The following is a 16,186-nucleotide window of genomic DNA, read 5'->3' on the forward strand; positions in this document are numbered from 1 at the left end:
TAGAGGGCTCCATTGTTTCTTTATGCACCCCTAACTTTTTCTATCCCTCTCATTTTTTTATTTTCATTTTGCTCATACAAATTATAAATTACATATTAAATGATTTAATGTTTATTATTTTTGCCTTATATAAAAAAAAATAGATCAGTCACAGCTTACCCAAAACCCATTTACTAATGTATCAAATTTCAAAACTTAATTTATAAAATTATTAAATTTAGAAATTTATTTTAGAAAATCACCAAATTTTAAAATTCACTTTAGGAAATTACTTTGATTTTGAAATTTAATCTAGAAACTCAGTTGGATTTCGAAATTTAACTAAAGAACTCACTAGATTTTGAAATCCAATTGAATAACTCATTTGATTTCAAAATCCGACATAAGAACTCACCGAATTCCAAAACTCGATTAAATAATTCATCGGATTTTGAAATCCGATTAAAGAATTCATTAAATTTTGAAATTCAATTGAGAAACTAACTAGATTTCAAAATTCAATTAAAGAACTCGTCAGATTTTGTAATCTGGTTGAGAAATTCACCGAATTTTGAAATTCAATTAAAAACTTACCAAAATTCGAAATTTAACAAAAGACTTCTCAATTTTTAAAATTGAGTTGAAAAAGTATCCAATTTTAAAATTGGATTGAAAAACTCACTTTAAAATTTGATTGAGAAACACCCTAAATGTTAAAATCTAATTGAAGAATTTAATATATTACAATAATATTTATCAAATTTCAAAATTTAAATAAGAAACTTGTCAAAATTGGAAACTCCTTTAGAAAACTAAAATAATTTCAAAATTCAATCCTAATTGTTCTCAAATTTCAGAATTGAAATTTGATAAAAACTAATACTAACTATAGAAATTACGAAGAAATAAAAATCTTATTTTAAAATTTGGTATTTATTTATCAAGTTTCAAATTTCGATATTTATTTGTCTTGAATTTCAAAATCAAGTATTTATTTCTCTTGGGTTTTGAAATGAGACTTATTTCTTCAAACTTTCAAAATCCAATGAACAAAGATATTGACATTTGATAATTATAAATGATATATTTATGTAGTTTAATTTATAAATAATTTATTATTAAAACTATTAATGATATTATAACTTATATAACACTATTAATGGTATTATAAGTGATATAATACTCTTATTGATATTATAAATATCAGAATAATAATATTAATGATATAATTTTTCCATCATTAATTATTATAATAATAATATATTAATTTTACTATTTTTATTTATTATAAAAAAATTCATTAGTGAAACTAAATTATATTTTTTAAATAATTAATTTAATTTAAAATAAAATTTAAATAAATATTTTAATCAAATTTTAAAATCCAATTAACATATATTAAATTATATTAAAATATTAAATTACACTTAAATGGAATCTAGTTAACTATAAATTATACTAAAATAAAATCCGGTTACCTGAATTTAAAATTTAATAAATTATCTAAATCTAATTTCAAAATCTAATAAACTCTGAATTAAATTTTAAAATTTGATAAAAAAAATTTACTGAATTTTAAAATCTAATTAAAGAAACGAGGTAAGATATTAGGTTTATCTAAACAAAAGTGGGAGTAAAAGTGAGTGGTTGGTGGATAGAATAATTATAAGAAAGAGGAAAATAATTTATTCTTGAAGGATAATTTAAGCATTAAGAAAAAGTTTAGAAGTAAAAAAAATAAACTTTGGAGGTGCATGGAGAAACCTCCTCTCAAACTTTTCTTCTACCCTTTTTTTTATACTTAAAGTTTTGGTCCAGCAATAGAAGGTTTTGGGCCATGCTATTCTTCTACTTGTTGGACCATGCTATTCTTTCTTGGTCATTTTACTATGCACCTCCAAGTCTTTCATTTAACACCTCCAAAATTTTCTAAAACACCTACACAATCCATAATTAAAAAGGTTTTATATTAAAAAAAAAATTAAAAGTGGTCAAAGATTATCATACTATCCGTGTAGAGAATTATTCGCACACTTATATTTCTCCGTCTTATCTCCCTTCCGTGCTTCCCTGTCTCGTCTCCTTTCTCCAAGTATACAGACACCATCCTCTTCTTTGTCTTTTCATATCAAATTTTCTATTTACAAATTTATAAAAGTTAAATATTTAAAATGCATTGTTTATATTAACAAAAATTAATAATTATAAAAATTAAGTTAACTCATTTTATTAAATTTTTGTATAAACAAACCTGATTATATAATATTAATAAAACAACATGGAAAAATCAGAAAAATTCATATGAATTATTTTTTAACAATTACATATTAATTAACTAAATTATAAATTGTTGACTTTAATTTTATTCAAAAAAAGTTTTATTAATTTTAATAAATTTATAGAAATTAAATTATATTAATTAAAACATATACAATACCTTATATATTTATACAAAATCATACATAATTTTCAAAATAATTATAAATTAATAAAATAATAAATAAGTAATATAACAAAATTTTATATAACATTAAACTCGAATAGGATTTTTTTGACATATGAAGTTGTTAGCATCAGATATCCACATTCCATTTTTGTAGATTTGGATTTTCATATTTGATAGACTCATCTTAAGTTTATTTTTATCAAAAAATAGTTTTATTAATTTTAATAAATTCATATAAATTAATTTATAATAATTAAAAATTATATAATACATTATAAAGTTATACATAAAATTAAAAAAATTATAAACTAATTTATCAACTAATTCATACATAAAAGAATATAATTTAAACATGACAAAAGATAAAAGGTCAATCAAATTTTCATATTTGAAGCTCCTTACATCGGATTTCTACATCTGACTAGGCCTGCATCGGATCTCAGTAGCTAATGTGTGCATTTTTGGATTTTCATTTTCATTCATGTTTGGAGGTGCAAGGTAAAACACCATTCTTTCTTTTCAAGAACTTTTATTTTTGTTTTATTTTGAAATACTTAAAGGAAATAAGTATTTAATTTATTTTTATCACATTTCTCCTAAATTCAAGTAACACTCAAATATATAATTTTAACCCCGAAAATGCATTTTTTATACGTGTAATTTTTCATTTTTTTTTCTGGATACCAGCACATTATTCAAAAAGATTTAAATTTTCAATCTATCAATTATTTATTCTCATAAAAATAATTAAATTATTAATATTGACGTGTGAATATGATCTGGTTTAAAGTTGTAAAGAGTTTAACTGTAAGTGGTTTTGAGTTACATTCCTATTTATAGAAAAATCCTTTATAAAATTCATAAAATTTAGGTGTTTTGATTCTGCTAAGACAATATAAGTATTGAAAAATTGATACGATCAATCCTTAAGTATTTAGTTTTAATTAGTAACATAAATGAGTTTTTTATATATTTTTCTTAGACTGTCGTTTTTTTTTAATATGAGTTTACTTTAAATGAAAAATTATCAGTTAATTAAGTACATTACATTTTCATAGATGATCTAACTCCAGAGTACTCAGACTTCTAAAATAAACCTTTAGTCCATAAAGTATCAATATTAATTATTTAAATGATAACAATATTTAACTATTTAAAAATATTCCCTTCATTCCATCCACACGATGTTTTGCAGTAATCTTTTATTTTAAAATGTTCTGTCTCCTCTTCCTTTCAATTCCAGGTGCTTTAAATCCTAATATGAACCAATTATAAAAAGTAAAGCTAAAGAATTATATTTTAGAAACTTGGAAAGATAGAAAAATGCATGTGAGTCTCATATAATGTTCGATTCTTCATTAGCTTAAGCTATCAGCCAGCTCTAATAATATTCCATATTCTTCGTAATATACATTAATTTATTTTTGGTGTGCAACATGTTTATTTGTTGTTTTTTATATTCTCCCGAAACCTATTTTTAAATATCCACATCCATTATCCTTGCAGTCTTGATAGTGTGATTTGACTCTTGTGGTAAAACTTCAATGATGACAAATCTCCAATCACATTCTCAAGTTTTTTTTCGTGTGATTAATTCTAATTAAGTCCCATTCATTAGTAGATAATTATCCTTATCAACATTTCATGTAACATCTCAATCTGAGAAGCTAATGAAATTAAGGTTCATTATATGAGCAATAATTTGTATGTTTAATTATTGTTCCAATTATTTCCTTAAAAATATCTATGGTAATATAGGGAAGAAGAGGTTTTGATGTTGTTGTAAAAATTGATAAAAATATTTTCGTATGTTGTGTATGTGAATATTTATTATGTGTGAATATATTTATGTATTTTATGGGTTGGACGACCATAAAATCATCTTGAGATTAACTTAGTTGAATGGTCGATGATAAACAGTTGACGAGAACTCGTAATTATATTTGGATAAGATTTAAGATAAGAAATAATTAGAGTCATTGTACCGAAATTAGGCTGTGATTAAGATTTCACTAATCTTAGGCCCATGACGAAAACTATAAATATAGATCAAAAGTAAGAAGTAGGTGATGAACGTTTACTGTACATTTATTACTGTTTTATTGAACTCCCGAACGGACGGTCAACTGAGTTAAGCAGAGAACCTTTGGCAGGTCGGGACATTATAAGGAAAGGAAGATATCAGATAAAAAAAAATCGGACGGCTTTGAAAATAAAATTGTGAAGATGCTTAGAGTGACTCGACTTCATAACCGAAACAATTTATTTATAAATAAGATAAATATGAATATTTATATTATATTTTATATTTTTTTATAATTTTATTTTAAAAATTTATAAAAGATTTTTTTAAAATATTTATGAGCATTTACGTGTGTTTACGAGTTTTAAAATACTTACAAATAATTTTTTTAACAGGTATTTAATGAATAATAAAAATGATAACAATCTGCTATTATTGCTAAATATAATCATTGATTGACTGCCTGAATAAATTATTTGTGATTTGATTTTGTGCCTTGTAACTTATCTATTGTTTTAATGGTCAGAGTGCAATCATGCTCAACTTTAATAATTTTGCAGCGGAAATTATGTGTTGGTTGCAAGGTATTTACTAAAATGGCCTATTGACTTTATACTATCTAATAATTCCTGAATAAGGTAAATTGTTTGAAAATTTTCTGTATGGGGTTGTATTTTATTGTCTTTTAAAAAGGTTTAATTGCTTATATAATTCGAGATTGAAATCCAATAAAGTAATATTCATGAATGGTAAAAAGTGGGTAAGTAAAATATAAAGTAATATATGAATGATTAAGATAACTAATGTATTTAATTAATAATTCGTGCGTTTACATTTCACATAATTTTTTATGTATATAATCCAATTTCTCCTATTTGAGTATCACTGGAAATTGTGGTAAGATAATAAAGAGATTGGAATTGCATATCAATTTTTAGTCAAAGAATATTATTACTAGAATTGATCATACTAGAGGTTGAAGTATGATAAATGGAAGAAGATAATCTGAAGTGGAGAATCGTCTCTATTTTATATTTTGTTTACCTTTCAAAAAGTAATATTCTTAGGAAACTATCTTTTTAAAAAACAATTTTTTTCTCAAGTTTTTTACAAAAATATTCCCATTAAGTGAGATAAGAATCCACTTTTATTTAATTAAAACAAAACTTTCTGAAAAATATATTAATAAATTAATCATTTTATTAAAGACGGAATACTTTAGAAAACTAATATAAATATTTTAGAGTCAATTGTTACTTTAGAAGAACTATTGTCATTCATTACTATAATAAAATATTTATAACAACAACACCAGCTATATATTCTTTCTTCTTCTTTTTCATGCAAAAGCACAATCATTCTTCTTCTTCTTCTTCTCATAAAAGTACACTCATCCTTCTCTTTTTATAGCACTTCAAAACCATGTGAGAAGAACAACCAACAAAAAAAAAAAAAAGTAAAAAAAAAAAAAAAAACTCGTTGAAAATTTAACACGACTTTTAATGATAACTAATATAACTATCGTTTGAAAGTATTCAAATAAAAAATAGTTTTGAAAAAAAATGTTATTAACACGAAAATAATATATAAGTAGATCAATATATTGGATTGAAATTTAACTTCACTTATAATTCCATTTTATGTTTAATTAATAATGTGATATGATCGATATTCATAAATAAGCTCAACTATTTTCCTTCGAGAAAAACCACAAATGAGTGGTGGGGTCGAAGGTGGGAAATAAGTCAACACACCGAATGACAACGAATTCATGATACACTAGATAGTGGCTGGTGATAAACTCACCGGAGCAATGGTCTCATAAATATCACAGGTAGTGATAAACTAAGTTTATAAAAACTTGGTCAATAATGTTTCTTAGACAATGATTTTTCATTTGTTTTATCTGATAAATAGAGATACAGAAACAAAAAAACTAAGAATATGAAAAAGGAAAATCGCATCGATTATGCAGTGTGAGTGAGAGTTTGAAATATGTAGTGCATGTGCGATTATGGCAACTATTTTAAGAAATAGAATTTAAGTAAAGAAAAGAAAAGAAAAAACGTGTAAGACAAACATGTCCTATAAAAAACAGAGCAGATGGGTTTTGTGGTTTGATTCTGAAGTGTAAGTGAAACAGAGAAGATGAACAGTGACAGGAGCAGAGGTGGTTGGAGAAGTTTTCCCTTCATAATTGGTCGGTCTTCTTCTCTCTTTATTTGGCTGTGACTGTGAGCATTATATATTAATCGATGATATATATATTAATTAGTTAATTAATGGTTAAACTGGAACAGGTTCAACCGCAGGCATGTCAGTTGGTGGTGCAGGTATTATTGGAAACTTGATTGTGTATCTGATACGTGAGTTCAATGTAAAGAGCATCAATGCTGCACAGGTCGGAAACGTGGCAAATGGAAGCTCCAGTTTATTTCCCATTGTTGCAGCTATCATGGCTGATTCTTTCTTTGGACCTTTCTCTGTTGCCTTGCTTTCTTCCTTTCTTTCTTTCCTGGTAATCTCTTCTCTGCATCTATATCAATACTCCAAAAACTTAACCTTAAACATCTTATTTTCTTATACTTCTTTCAATCAAATTATGAAAATCTTATAAGAATACAATAATTAAACTGCATATGATAAGTCTATTAATAAAAAGACTAAGCTTTTTATTTTTATTTGTTTATGATTATTATTGTTATTATTAATAGTAGCATTTATTGCTACCATAACAATGGACGGACAGTTACATATTAGTGTCTATTTCTTATTTCATATTACAAAAAATTCATCTTTCACTTATTCTCTTATTATCTGTCAAATATTTATTTAAAAAGTATATGTGAATATTTTAAAAATTATGATATTATGTAAATATTTTAAAATATATATTTTATAATTTTTTAAAATAAAATTACAAAAAAAATATAAAATATAATATAAATTAAAACTTAATTTTAATTAAATTTAATCTAATAAATTATAAATTAATTTTCATTCTAATTACATTTAATTTAATAAAATATAAATTAAATTTTAATTTTAATTTTTTACCGTAATAAATATTTGCATGTATAAGTATTATGAAATTAGTCTAAGTGGTATACTTGCATTTCCTCTAGCTATCAAAAAGAACATTATATGGATTGATTAAAAAAATCAATCATTATAAAACTAGGATTCATTTCTTGTCGAATAGGATTAAAATATCAATCATTTTTTGGTGTTAAGCATTTTGGACTAGCCATCATTTAAAAGATATTGTTAAAAGGTCATTGTCCTTCCATTCCTTGGATAGATAGAGAGAAGTAACTGAATTTTGGGTTTTTTCATGTTGTCAAAGAGTTGAACAATAAAAATGAATGAATAGTGCCTAATCGGATCATGTAGGAACAAGGTTCAAGTCTAACAATCTATCAAGATACCTCAATTGCATACATCAGTGCACTTTCACTTAACACCTATCATTAATTAGAAACGGCTCGTCTTGTCGTGACCTTCTTTTAAGTTTTCAAAACTTCCTTCACTCCATTCCTGCTCGAACAGAGAATCTATAACCGTATTAGCTGTATTACTAGAGGTTTTGGAAAACTCGGAATAAGAAAACACTCATCTTTAAATGGTTTGCTACTTAAATGCTTTCAGCATTCATCCGCTGTATACTTGGATTATTTTTTATAAACAGATATTAAAATATCTATTATTAACTAATAATAAATATTTATAAATATTAACCGTAATGCATTTTAGTTAAGTGGGGAACCGCGACATATAAGTTCGATTTATTTACAAAATTATCACCGCGCAGTATTATGCTGCGGTTTCTGGTGAACCGTGACATAATGTGCGCTGTATAATTCCTATTTTTTACTAGTGACATAAAGGCAGACATTTGTGTGATCTTTAAATACTACTCACTGATTGATGTATTAAATAAAATGAACGAAACATAATAGTTTTTTATAATTTCAGGGCACTGTTATTTTTGTCTTGACAACAATTATAGGTTCATTGAAACCTAAACCCTGTAACAATGGATCAAACGCATGCAAGCCTCCTTCAAAGTTTCAATATGCAATCTTATACGGAGGCATAGCGCTGTGTGCACTTGGTTTTGGAGGTGCACGCTTCACAACAGCATCATTAGGAGCAAATCAATTTAATGAGACAAAGCATCATGACATATTCTTTAACTGGTTTTTTCTTACTTTGTACATTGCTTCTGTTGTATCCTTCACTGCCATTTTTTACATCCAAGATAATATCAGTTGGGCATGGGGTTTTGGCATATGTAGTGTGGCCACCTTCATCGGCCTAATCATTCTCGTACTTGGTTACCGATTTTATCGTCTTCATAAACCTCAAGGAAGCGCGTTCTTGGATCTTGCTCGTGTTCTTGTTGCATCTATCCGTAAATGGAAATCTCAGCTTTCTTCCACAGCAAAGGATTACTATATCGCCAAGGATGAGACACTTCCAATACAACCTGCTACAACTCCTGGAAAAAGATTAAGGTACTAAGTTATTCAAGTTTGTTGACTATGTTAAAGGTTTTATGTAGACAAAATCAATTTACAACCTAGAAATAATATATAAAACAATGAAAACATTAAGTTAATTTTGTAAAATTAAATTCAATTTAAAATTTATTTATTATTATTATATAAGAATTATAAATTAGATATTATTTTAATAAAATTTATTGTTTATTGTTTTATTTTATTAGATAATTTATTAATGTCTAAGTTTATGAATATTAAATCAAAGAGAAAAAATTATCGATAAAATTTGAAAGAAAACTTAATAATACGATAAGATTGTATATTTTTATATTTATTTAACATATATTATAAAGATAAAATGAATATAAGAAAAAGTAAATTTTTGTCTTATTTTTTTTTTAAAAAGTAAGAAATAATAAAAGATAATATAAAAATTTTATGTAGATCAAAATAAAGTAACAGTATTATGAGATATTTTTACATTAATTTAAAATATAGTATAAGTAAAATGATTTTTGTATTTTTTTTAAGAAATAATATAATAAAAAGTAAGAAATAACAGTGTAAAATGAATCTAAAAGATTGATGTGTATCCAATATATTATATATTTGAAGATAAGATTTGAAACAGAAAACCTTAATATTAATAGTTCGGTAGATCATGCTACTTTTTTTAATTTGTAAAAGTGAGTTTTGAACTAGCAACAGTAACAACATTGTCGTACATGGAAATGCAGATTCTTCAATCGTGCAGCTCTGATAACTGATGGAGACCTTCAATCAGATGGTTCAATCGGGAAACCATGGAGACTGTGCACAGTTCAGCAAGTGGAAAATTTCAAAGCTATCATTGGAATCTTGCCACTATGGAGTTCAAGCATATTCCTATCAGTTCCAATAGGAATTCAAGCAAGCATGACAGTTCTTCAAGCTCTAGCCACAGATCGTCAAATAGGACAGTACTTCAATTTTCCAGCAGGTTCCATTAGTGTTATACCCTTAATTTCCACATCGATTTTCCTCACTTTTCTTGATAGGGTGGTTTGGCCTGCATGGAACAAGTTCAGTGGTAAATCTCCCACCACTCTCCAAAGAATTGGAACAGGGCATGTGTTGAATGTGCTTGGAATGGCTGCTTCTGCTCTTGTTGAATCAAAGAGGCTGAAGATGGTTCATTCCAACCCTTCAACCACTATGTCTATACTCTGGTTGCTTCCAGCTCTGGTGTTAGTTGGCATTGGAGAATCCTTTCATTTTCCTGCACAAGTTGCATTCTACTACCAGCAACTTCCTCAGTCACTCAGAAGCACATCAACTGCTATGATTTCAATGATTATAGGAATATCTTTTTATCTGAGCACAGCCTTGATCGATCAAGTGCAGAAGAGTACTGATTGGCTACCTGATAACATAAATGATGGGAAATTAGATCATTTTTACTGGATGATGGTTTTCATAGGAGGCATCAACTTTCTGTATTATTTGCTGTGTTCAACTTTATACAAGCACACAAAAATGTAAGAGGTTGGATTGTGATAAGTAAGTTCACTCACTACTTTTTGTTTTTGAAACAATCTAATTTCAATGTTTCTCACTTGTTTAGGATTTTAGAAAACTACTTGTGTAACCAGAAGTGTTTGTAACGGTCGTTTAAAATTAAGAAAAGTTATTTAAAATTGTGTTTTCCATTTATTTATGACTAACTTTCTTAAATGCCCACTAAGCAACTCATAAACTTGTATTAAAAAATTTCTTTTGTTTATAGGTCGTGTTTATAGATGGTTTAGTAATTTAATTTATGTATTTAAGGTTTTTGATTAGATTTTTATATTATTTTTTTTACTCAATTGAATTTTTATTTAAAATAAATTAAATAAATTCAATGTGATTTTTTCTCTTAAATTTACAATGACATATGAATAATCATATTCTTTCACCATATTGAGTTTGGGAGGAAAAATAAGGTTAGAGGAAGAATCAATGAAAGTGATATCATTAAGCAACTTTAGAACCTCTAACAAATTCATAATCTCTTTAAAAACAAATTCAAGATCTTGAAAAACCTGTGCTTCATGAGAAATATAAATTTATGCAAGACAATAAAGTTTGGGAACTTGTCTATTACCAAAAGGTATGAAGGTTTGGGAATTTGTTCCATTACCAGAAGGTGTGAAGTCCATTGGTAATAAATGAATATTTAAGATCAAGAGGGATCCCGATGATAATGTGGAGAGGTATAAAGTTTGTCTTATGACAAAAAAACTATACTCAAAAGGAAGGGACTTGATAATGATGACATACTTAAAGGTTTTATCGTGTAGGATAGTAAATAAGGAGATTCTCCAGTTGTTAAGGGAGACAAGTTCAATATCAATCTATGCCCAAAATGAAATTTAGAAATTTAAGAAATGCATAATATTCCCTATGTTTTAACGGTAGTGAGTTTGATGAATGCCCAAGTATGTACGCATTCAGATATAGCATGCATAGTTGATATTTTAGGAAAATATTTAAGTGATTCATGAATGGATCATTCGAAAGCAGCTAATAAAGTTATGAACTTTTTTCAAGAGAACAAAGGTTTATAAGCTCACGTATATAGGGTCAGACCAGTTAGAGTTCATTAAGTATTCTGAAACAGTTTTGTAGGATGGCAAAATAGTTTAAGATCCATTTCAGGTTACATTTTCATGTTAACTGATGGCATGGTTTCTTGGCTCAATACCAAGTAAACTTGGCTTTATCCACTATGATTGCAGAATTTGTAACATCTTATAAGGCATCAAATCAAGGTAGATGTTTGATTTTTGTTATAGGACTATGTACTATGAAAGAAATTGAAAAACCACTTAGATTAACTATGACAAGAAATCAATTGTTAAAAAAGAGTACATAATGAATAAATTTACATAAAACACTAAGAGAGAAACTCCTTGATGGTATATTTTTTTAATAAGACTCTTACATCTAAGGTTTTTCATGAACATATTACTCATATGATTGTTCTACAGTTGGAGGAATTTTTGGTTTAGTGAAAGTTAATCACTTTAGTGTGATATATGTTTGGTTTACATGTATACATACTTATGATAAATTAATTAATTAATTATATATATATATATATATATATATTCAATTATAAAATAATTGAATTAAGTAAATATAACTAAGAACATATTATGAAATGATTATTTTATAAAAATTATAAACAATATTTTAATTTGTTAAAGAATCAAATTAAAATATTAAGAAAAATAATTCACAGATATTACATAAAGAATCATTATTTTCATTTATAAAAACGTTTATATTATTTTTATTTCATTATCTATGTCTCTAAAAAAATAAAAATAAAAATTAAAATGATAAAGAAGAAAAATCAGATTTCTTAATTATTCTGAATATTTAATTCTTCAACTATTATTTTCCTTTTAAAATTAAAAGAAAATGGAAAGAAATGATAAATCTAATCATAAATGAAAGTAGTGGTAGCTTTAGAGGTGTATACAGTATAATTAGAAATGCAGGTTCCACTAGTATGGTGGGAATGAAAAAGGATGGTGCTGCTTTATTCACATAGTGATTGAAAAAGTGCACTCACATCATAATTACGGACTGAAAAAATAAATCACAAAATCTATTCAAGATAATAATATTTTCGTAACATTTTTTTTATACGTATAATTATATAATTGATTCAAAATTATTTTATAATCAATAATAAAAATTATAAATATAAAACTGAACCAATTACAAAATAATATATAAATAATAATAAATATTATAAAAAAAATTATCATTATCCTTCTACTAATTTATCAGTTTTTATGTAAATATGAGTGTCAATTCCAGACACGAATTTGACTATATTTTTGTCTTCTCCCTTTGACTTTTCTTTTCACTTTGCCTTCATTGAATATAGCATTGAATTAGTAGTCTCAGGTAAACCGCACCAACCGCACCAGTGTATTCTTTAATAGCCACAACACCTCAAAATACGTACCATTTTTATTCATGTCAGAGATAAAAATAAATAAATAAATAAATAATTGTATTATAATGTGATAATTGTCTTACCACAAAAATATTTATTTTATTTTTAGTTAAATATACTTAATTACTTAACTTTAATGAAAATTAAAATAAATTATTTTTCAAAAATTTAATCTAATTTATTTTTTTAATTTTAAATTTGTGTATATTTAATCTTTTTAATTAAATTTTTTAAATTTATTTTACATTTTAAATCACGTGATAATATTAACTAAAAATGTATTTAAAACATCAATTAAACTTAATAAAAAAAATTAATTAATAATTAAATCTTGTACTTTTAAAGTCAAAAAATTAAATTTGATCAAAATTTTAAAAATAAACTAATTTCAATTTTATTAAGAGTTAAGGAACTTAACATATTTAATCTTTTTATTTTATAATATTCTATGGTAAATATTTTATAAATGATTCATCACAATAAAATTAAATAAAAATATTTAAATATTTTCAATAAAACTAATAATATTTTTGTTTCGTAACAGTGTTAAATTTGATAATAACATAAGAAGATATGGAATTGGTATTTCGTTCTTAAGTGAATCTTGTGAGAGAATGTCCTGTGTGTGTAACTCGCCGACCATTATGTGTTTGGTGTGGGTGTGTAGTTCCAATCTCATCGCTATTTACCAGTTGTTACAGTTTTTTTTTTAATAATTATAAATTGCCTAACAATATATATTATGAAATGTGTTAGAAAGCATCTTGTAAGTTGTTTAATCTCGATATAGGTTGAGTGAAGTTAATGTGTAATTAATGTGATAAGATCATTTGAGAAAGACACGTTTTCTACTTCTTATTGCAGCTGGCACCATTATCCTTGTTTATTCTATTTATTATTTTTATTGTTAGTTTATTAGGATATTATTTTGTTTTATTGCATATTTTATTACAGCGGACACTTTTATTTTTTTAGAATCGTCCTTTCTTATATATATTGTCATGACACAGTATTTTTTTCTTGTGTGTTGAATAATGAGAATGAAGAACTTTTGAATGAATAATAACTTTTGTTTTTTCTATCAGGTTAAACGGTTAAAGTTTGCATTAATAATTATTAAAAGATAAAATTAATTAGTCATATTCTTATAAATTTTATAAATAAGGATTTATTTTTAAGGTAGACTTATTTTGACTCACTATTGAATTACTAAAGACTTATATATAAACTCTGACTTTAACATGGAAGTGTATTCTGCAGGTCATCCCCTTTGAACAGGTCTGTTGGTTGGAGCACAAAACAAAAAAAACGTTCGACACAAAATTAACATACAGGCAGTAATCTTCGTCCCAATTCAACAAAAAGAATTATTATTGTTATTATTATTATATATTATTTCATTTCATATAGAATTTCAAACTATATTATTATACTAAATATTAGGTTTTTCTTTTTCTTTTGATATTTGGTAAATGAGAAATGTAGTTAGGGTAAAAATTGATTGAAAGATAAATTAGATTGTAAGCACCATAAATAAGTAAGGAGAGCTAATAACCATTTATTTAATGTGTTGATTGTTTAGATGAATGACATATGTGGGTTTTTTTATGGTTGTATGTAAATTAAAATATAATTTTAAGCATGTTTTAGAATAAGATTATGTGATGATATTAAAATTCATTATTTCATTGTTTACCATCATTGACACAACAATTTGGACATTTAAACAAAAGTTTATATTTTAAGTGAGAAAGAGAAGTTAAGATAAGTATATTATATATGTGTGGTTGATATGTGACCTCTTACGAGAATGTTAATATTTAGAATGATATTAACATGTGAAACGATATATTGAAGATTATTACTCAATTTATTAAATGAGACATCATAACTTAGTACATGAACCAATCAAATGTTATGTCTATTATGTAGTGTTCTAAAAATGACATTGTGTTATAGATATGATAAACATTGAAGTTGTGAATATGTTACAATATATATTTATTATCTACTAATATTTATAGGAATTATTTTTCTTCAAGAAAATGGATAAATATTTCAATGTGAATTTGAATGTTTGAGTTATCCAATAGTAAAAGATATAATGGGTGATATAACCTTTATTAAGATAGACATGATATTATCTTAAAAAATCAACTTTAAATTCAATCCTTATTAAAATCTTAAAAAGTTAATTTTAAATTCAATCTTTATTAAAATTTGTTTCGTCTTATCCATAATCAAAGCATGATATCCAACCATTTTTACGAAATATCTAATTAATCATTTCTTAAATCCAACTTTTCAAAATAATATATTTTTGAACTTTTATATTTAATAGAAAATAATTTATTCATAACTTACAAAAAAGTTTTATTTTAAATTTTTTTTACTTAACTATTTACAACAATTTAAACTATACAAATTATGTCAAATCATAAAATTTACAGAAATCTAAAATTTCATTAATTATGTATATTGTATTTATTATTTAAAAAAGTTATATTTCTCAAATCATAATTTCTTATCAATATAGCATAATCATGATATCATTAATAGACATTAATTAATAAAAGTTAAAACAATAGCTTTTTTTGGAAAATAGGAAATGAATTGGTAAAGCCCATGAAATTAAGTTATTCGGTAATATAAAGTTGAAAGTTCAAATTCATAAAATTTATGAAAATTCATAATAAAATTCACAAAATAAAAAATAATTGTAGTAAAATATATAGTTGAAAATAATATTACTAATTTTAAATTTTAGATAGTACTTTTTTAAAATTAAATATTAGCAATGAATTTCACAAAATAACATAATAAAACACGTAATTAAGTGAAAGTTACGTAGATTAGAAAGAGCACGCATGGGTTCATCATTTTCACCTTACAAAACCTACCTCATAGGTGGATGTTGCTCTCTTCACCTCCCAAAACGAGTCTTGCACCTCCTACTATTTTAATTTATTTCAAAAATATTTTACACCTTTCTACTATTTTCTTTTATTCCAAAAATACCCTACATCTCTCCAATATCTTTAACAATCTTTCTCTTTCTCTCTCTATATTAATGGAGCATTTACATGGCTCATTAATGGAACATTTACATGACTTAAATAAGTTTGATTCAATCTTAATTTCGCTGTTGAATATATTTTTTTCTTTTCAAATTACTTAATAAATGATAAAATTTTGTTCTAAATTTCTAGAAAAATGTTTATATATATGTGTGTTTTTTT

The 16,186-nt window shown here is 25.1% G+C and overlaps 1 protein-coding gene across 1 annotated transcript; it reads left to right on the forward strand.

The window, feature by feature from the left end:
• The first annotated feature begins 6,270 nt into the window (after window positions 1–6,270).
• Window positions 6,271–10,613, forward strand: LOC106758744 (protein NRT1/ PTR FAMILY 2.6). The gene is made up of 4 exons (XM_014641720.2): window positions 6,271–6,648; window positions 6,749–6,966; window positions 8,424–8,965; window positions 9,691–10,613. The coding sequence occupies exons 1-4, from the start codon at window positions 6,597–6,599 to the stop codon at window positions 10,472–10,474; spliced, it is 1,596 nt and encodes a 531-aa protein (XP_014497206.1). The 5' UTR covers window positions 6,271–6,596; the 3' UTR covers window positions 10,475–10,613.
• The last annotated feature ends 5,573 nt before the right edge of the window (window positions 10,614–16,186 follow it).

The sequence above is a fragment of the Vigna radiata genome, chromosome 4 (genome assembly GCF_000741045.1).
Source record: "Vigna radiata var. radiata cultivar VC1973A chromosome 4, Vradiata_ver6, whole genome shotgun sequence".
Taxonomy (NCBI): Eukaryota; Viridiplantae; Streptophyta; class Magnoliopsida; order Fabales; family Fabaceae; genus Vigna; species Vigna radiata.

Excerpts from the sequence above, each read along its gene's own strand:
- LOC106758744 (XM_014641720.2), top strand. The coding sequence starts at position 6,597 with ATGAACAGTGACAGGAGCAGAGGTGGTTGGAGAAGTTTTCCCTTCATA. Across the intron at positions 6,649-6,748 it reads AAGTTTTCCCTTCATAATTG|GTTCAACCGCAGGCATGTCA; the intron begins GTCGGTCTTCTT and ends AAACTGGAACAG. Across the intron at positions 8,966-9,690 it reads ACTCCTGGAAAAAGATTAAG|ATTCTTCAATCGTGCAGCTC; the intron begins GTACTAAGTTAT and ends ATGGAAATGCAG.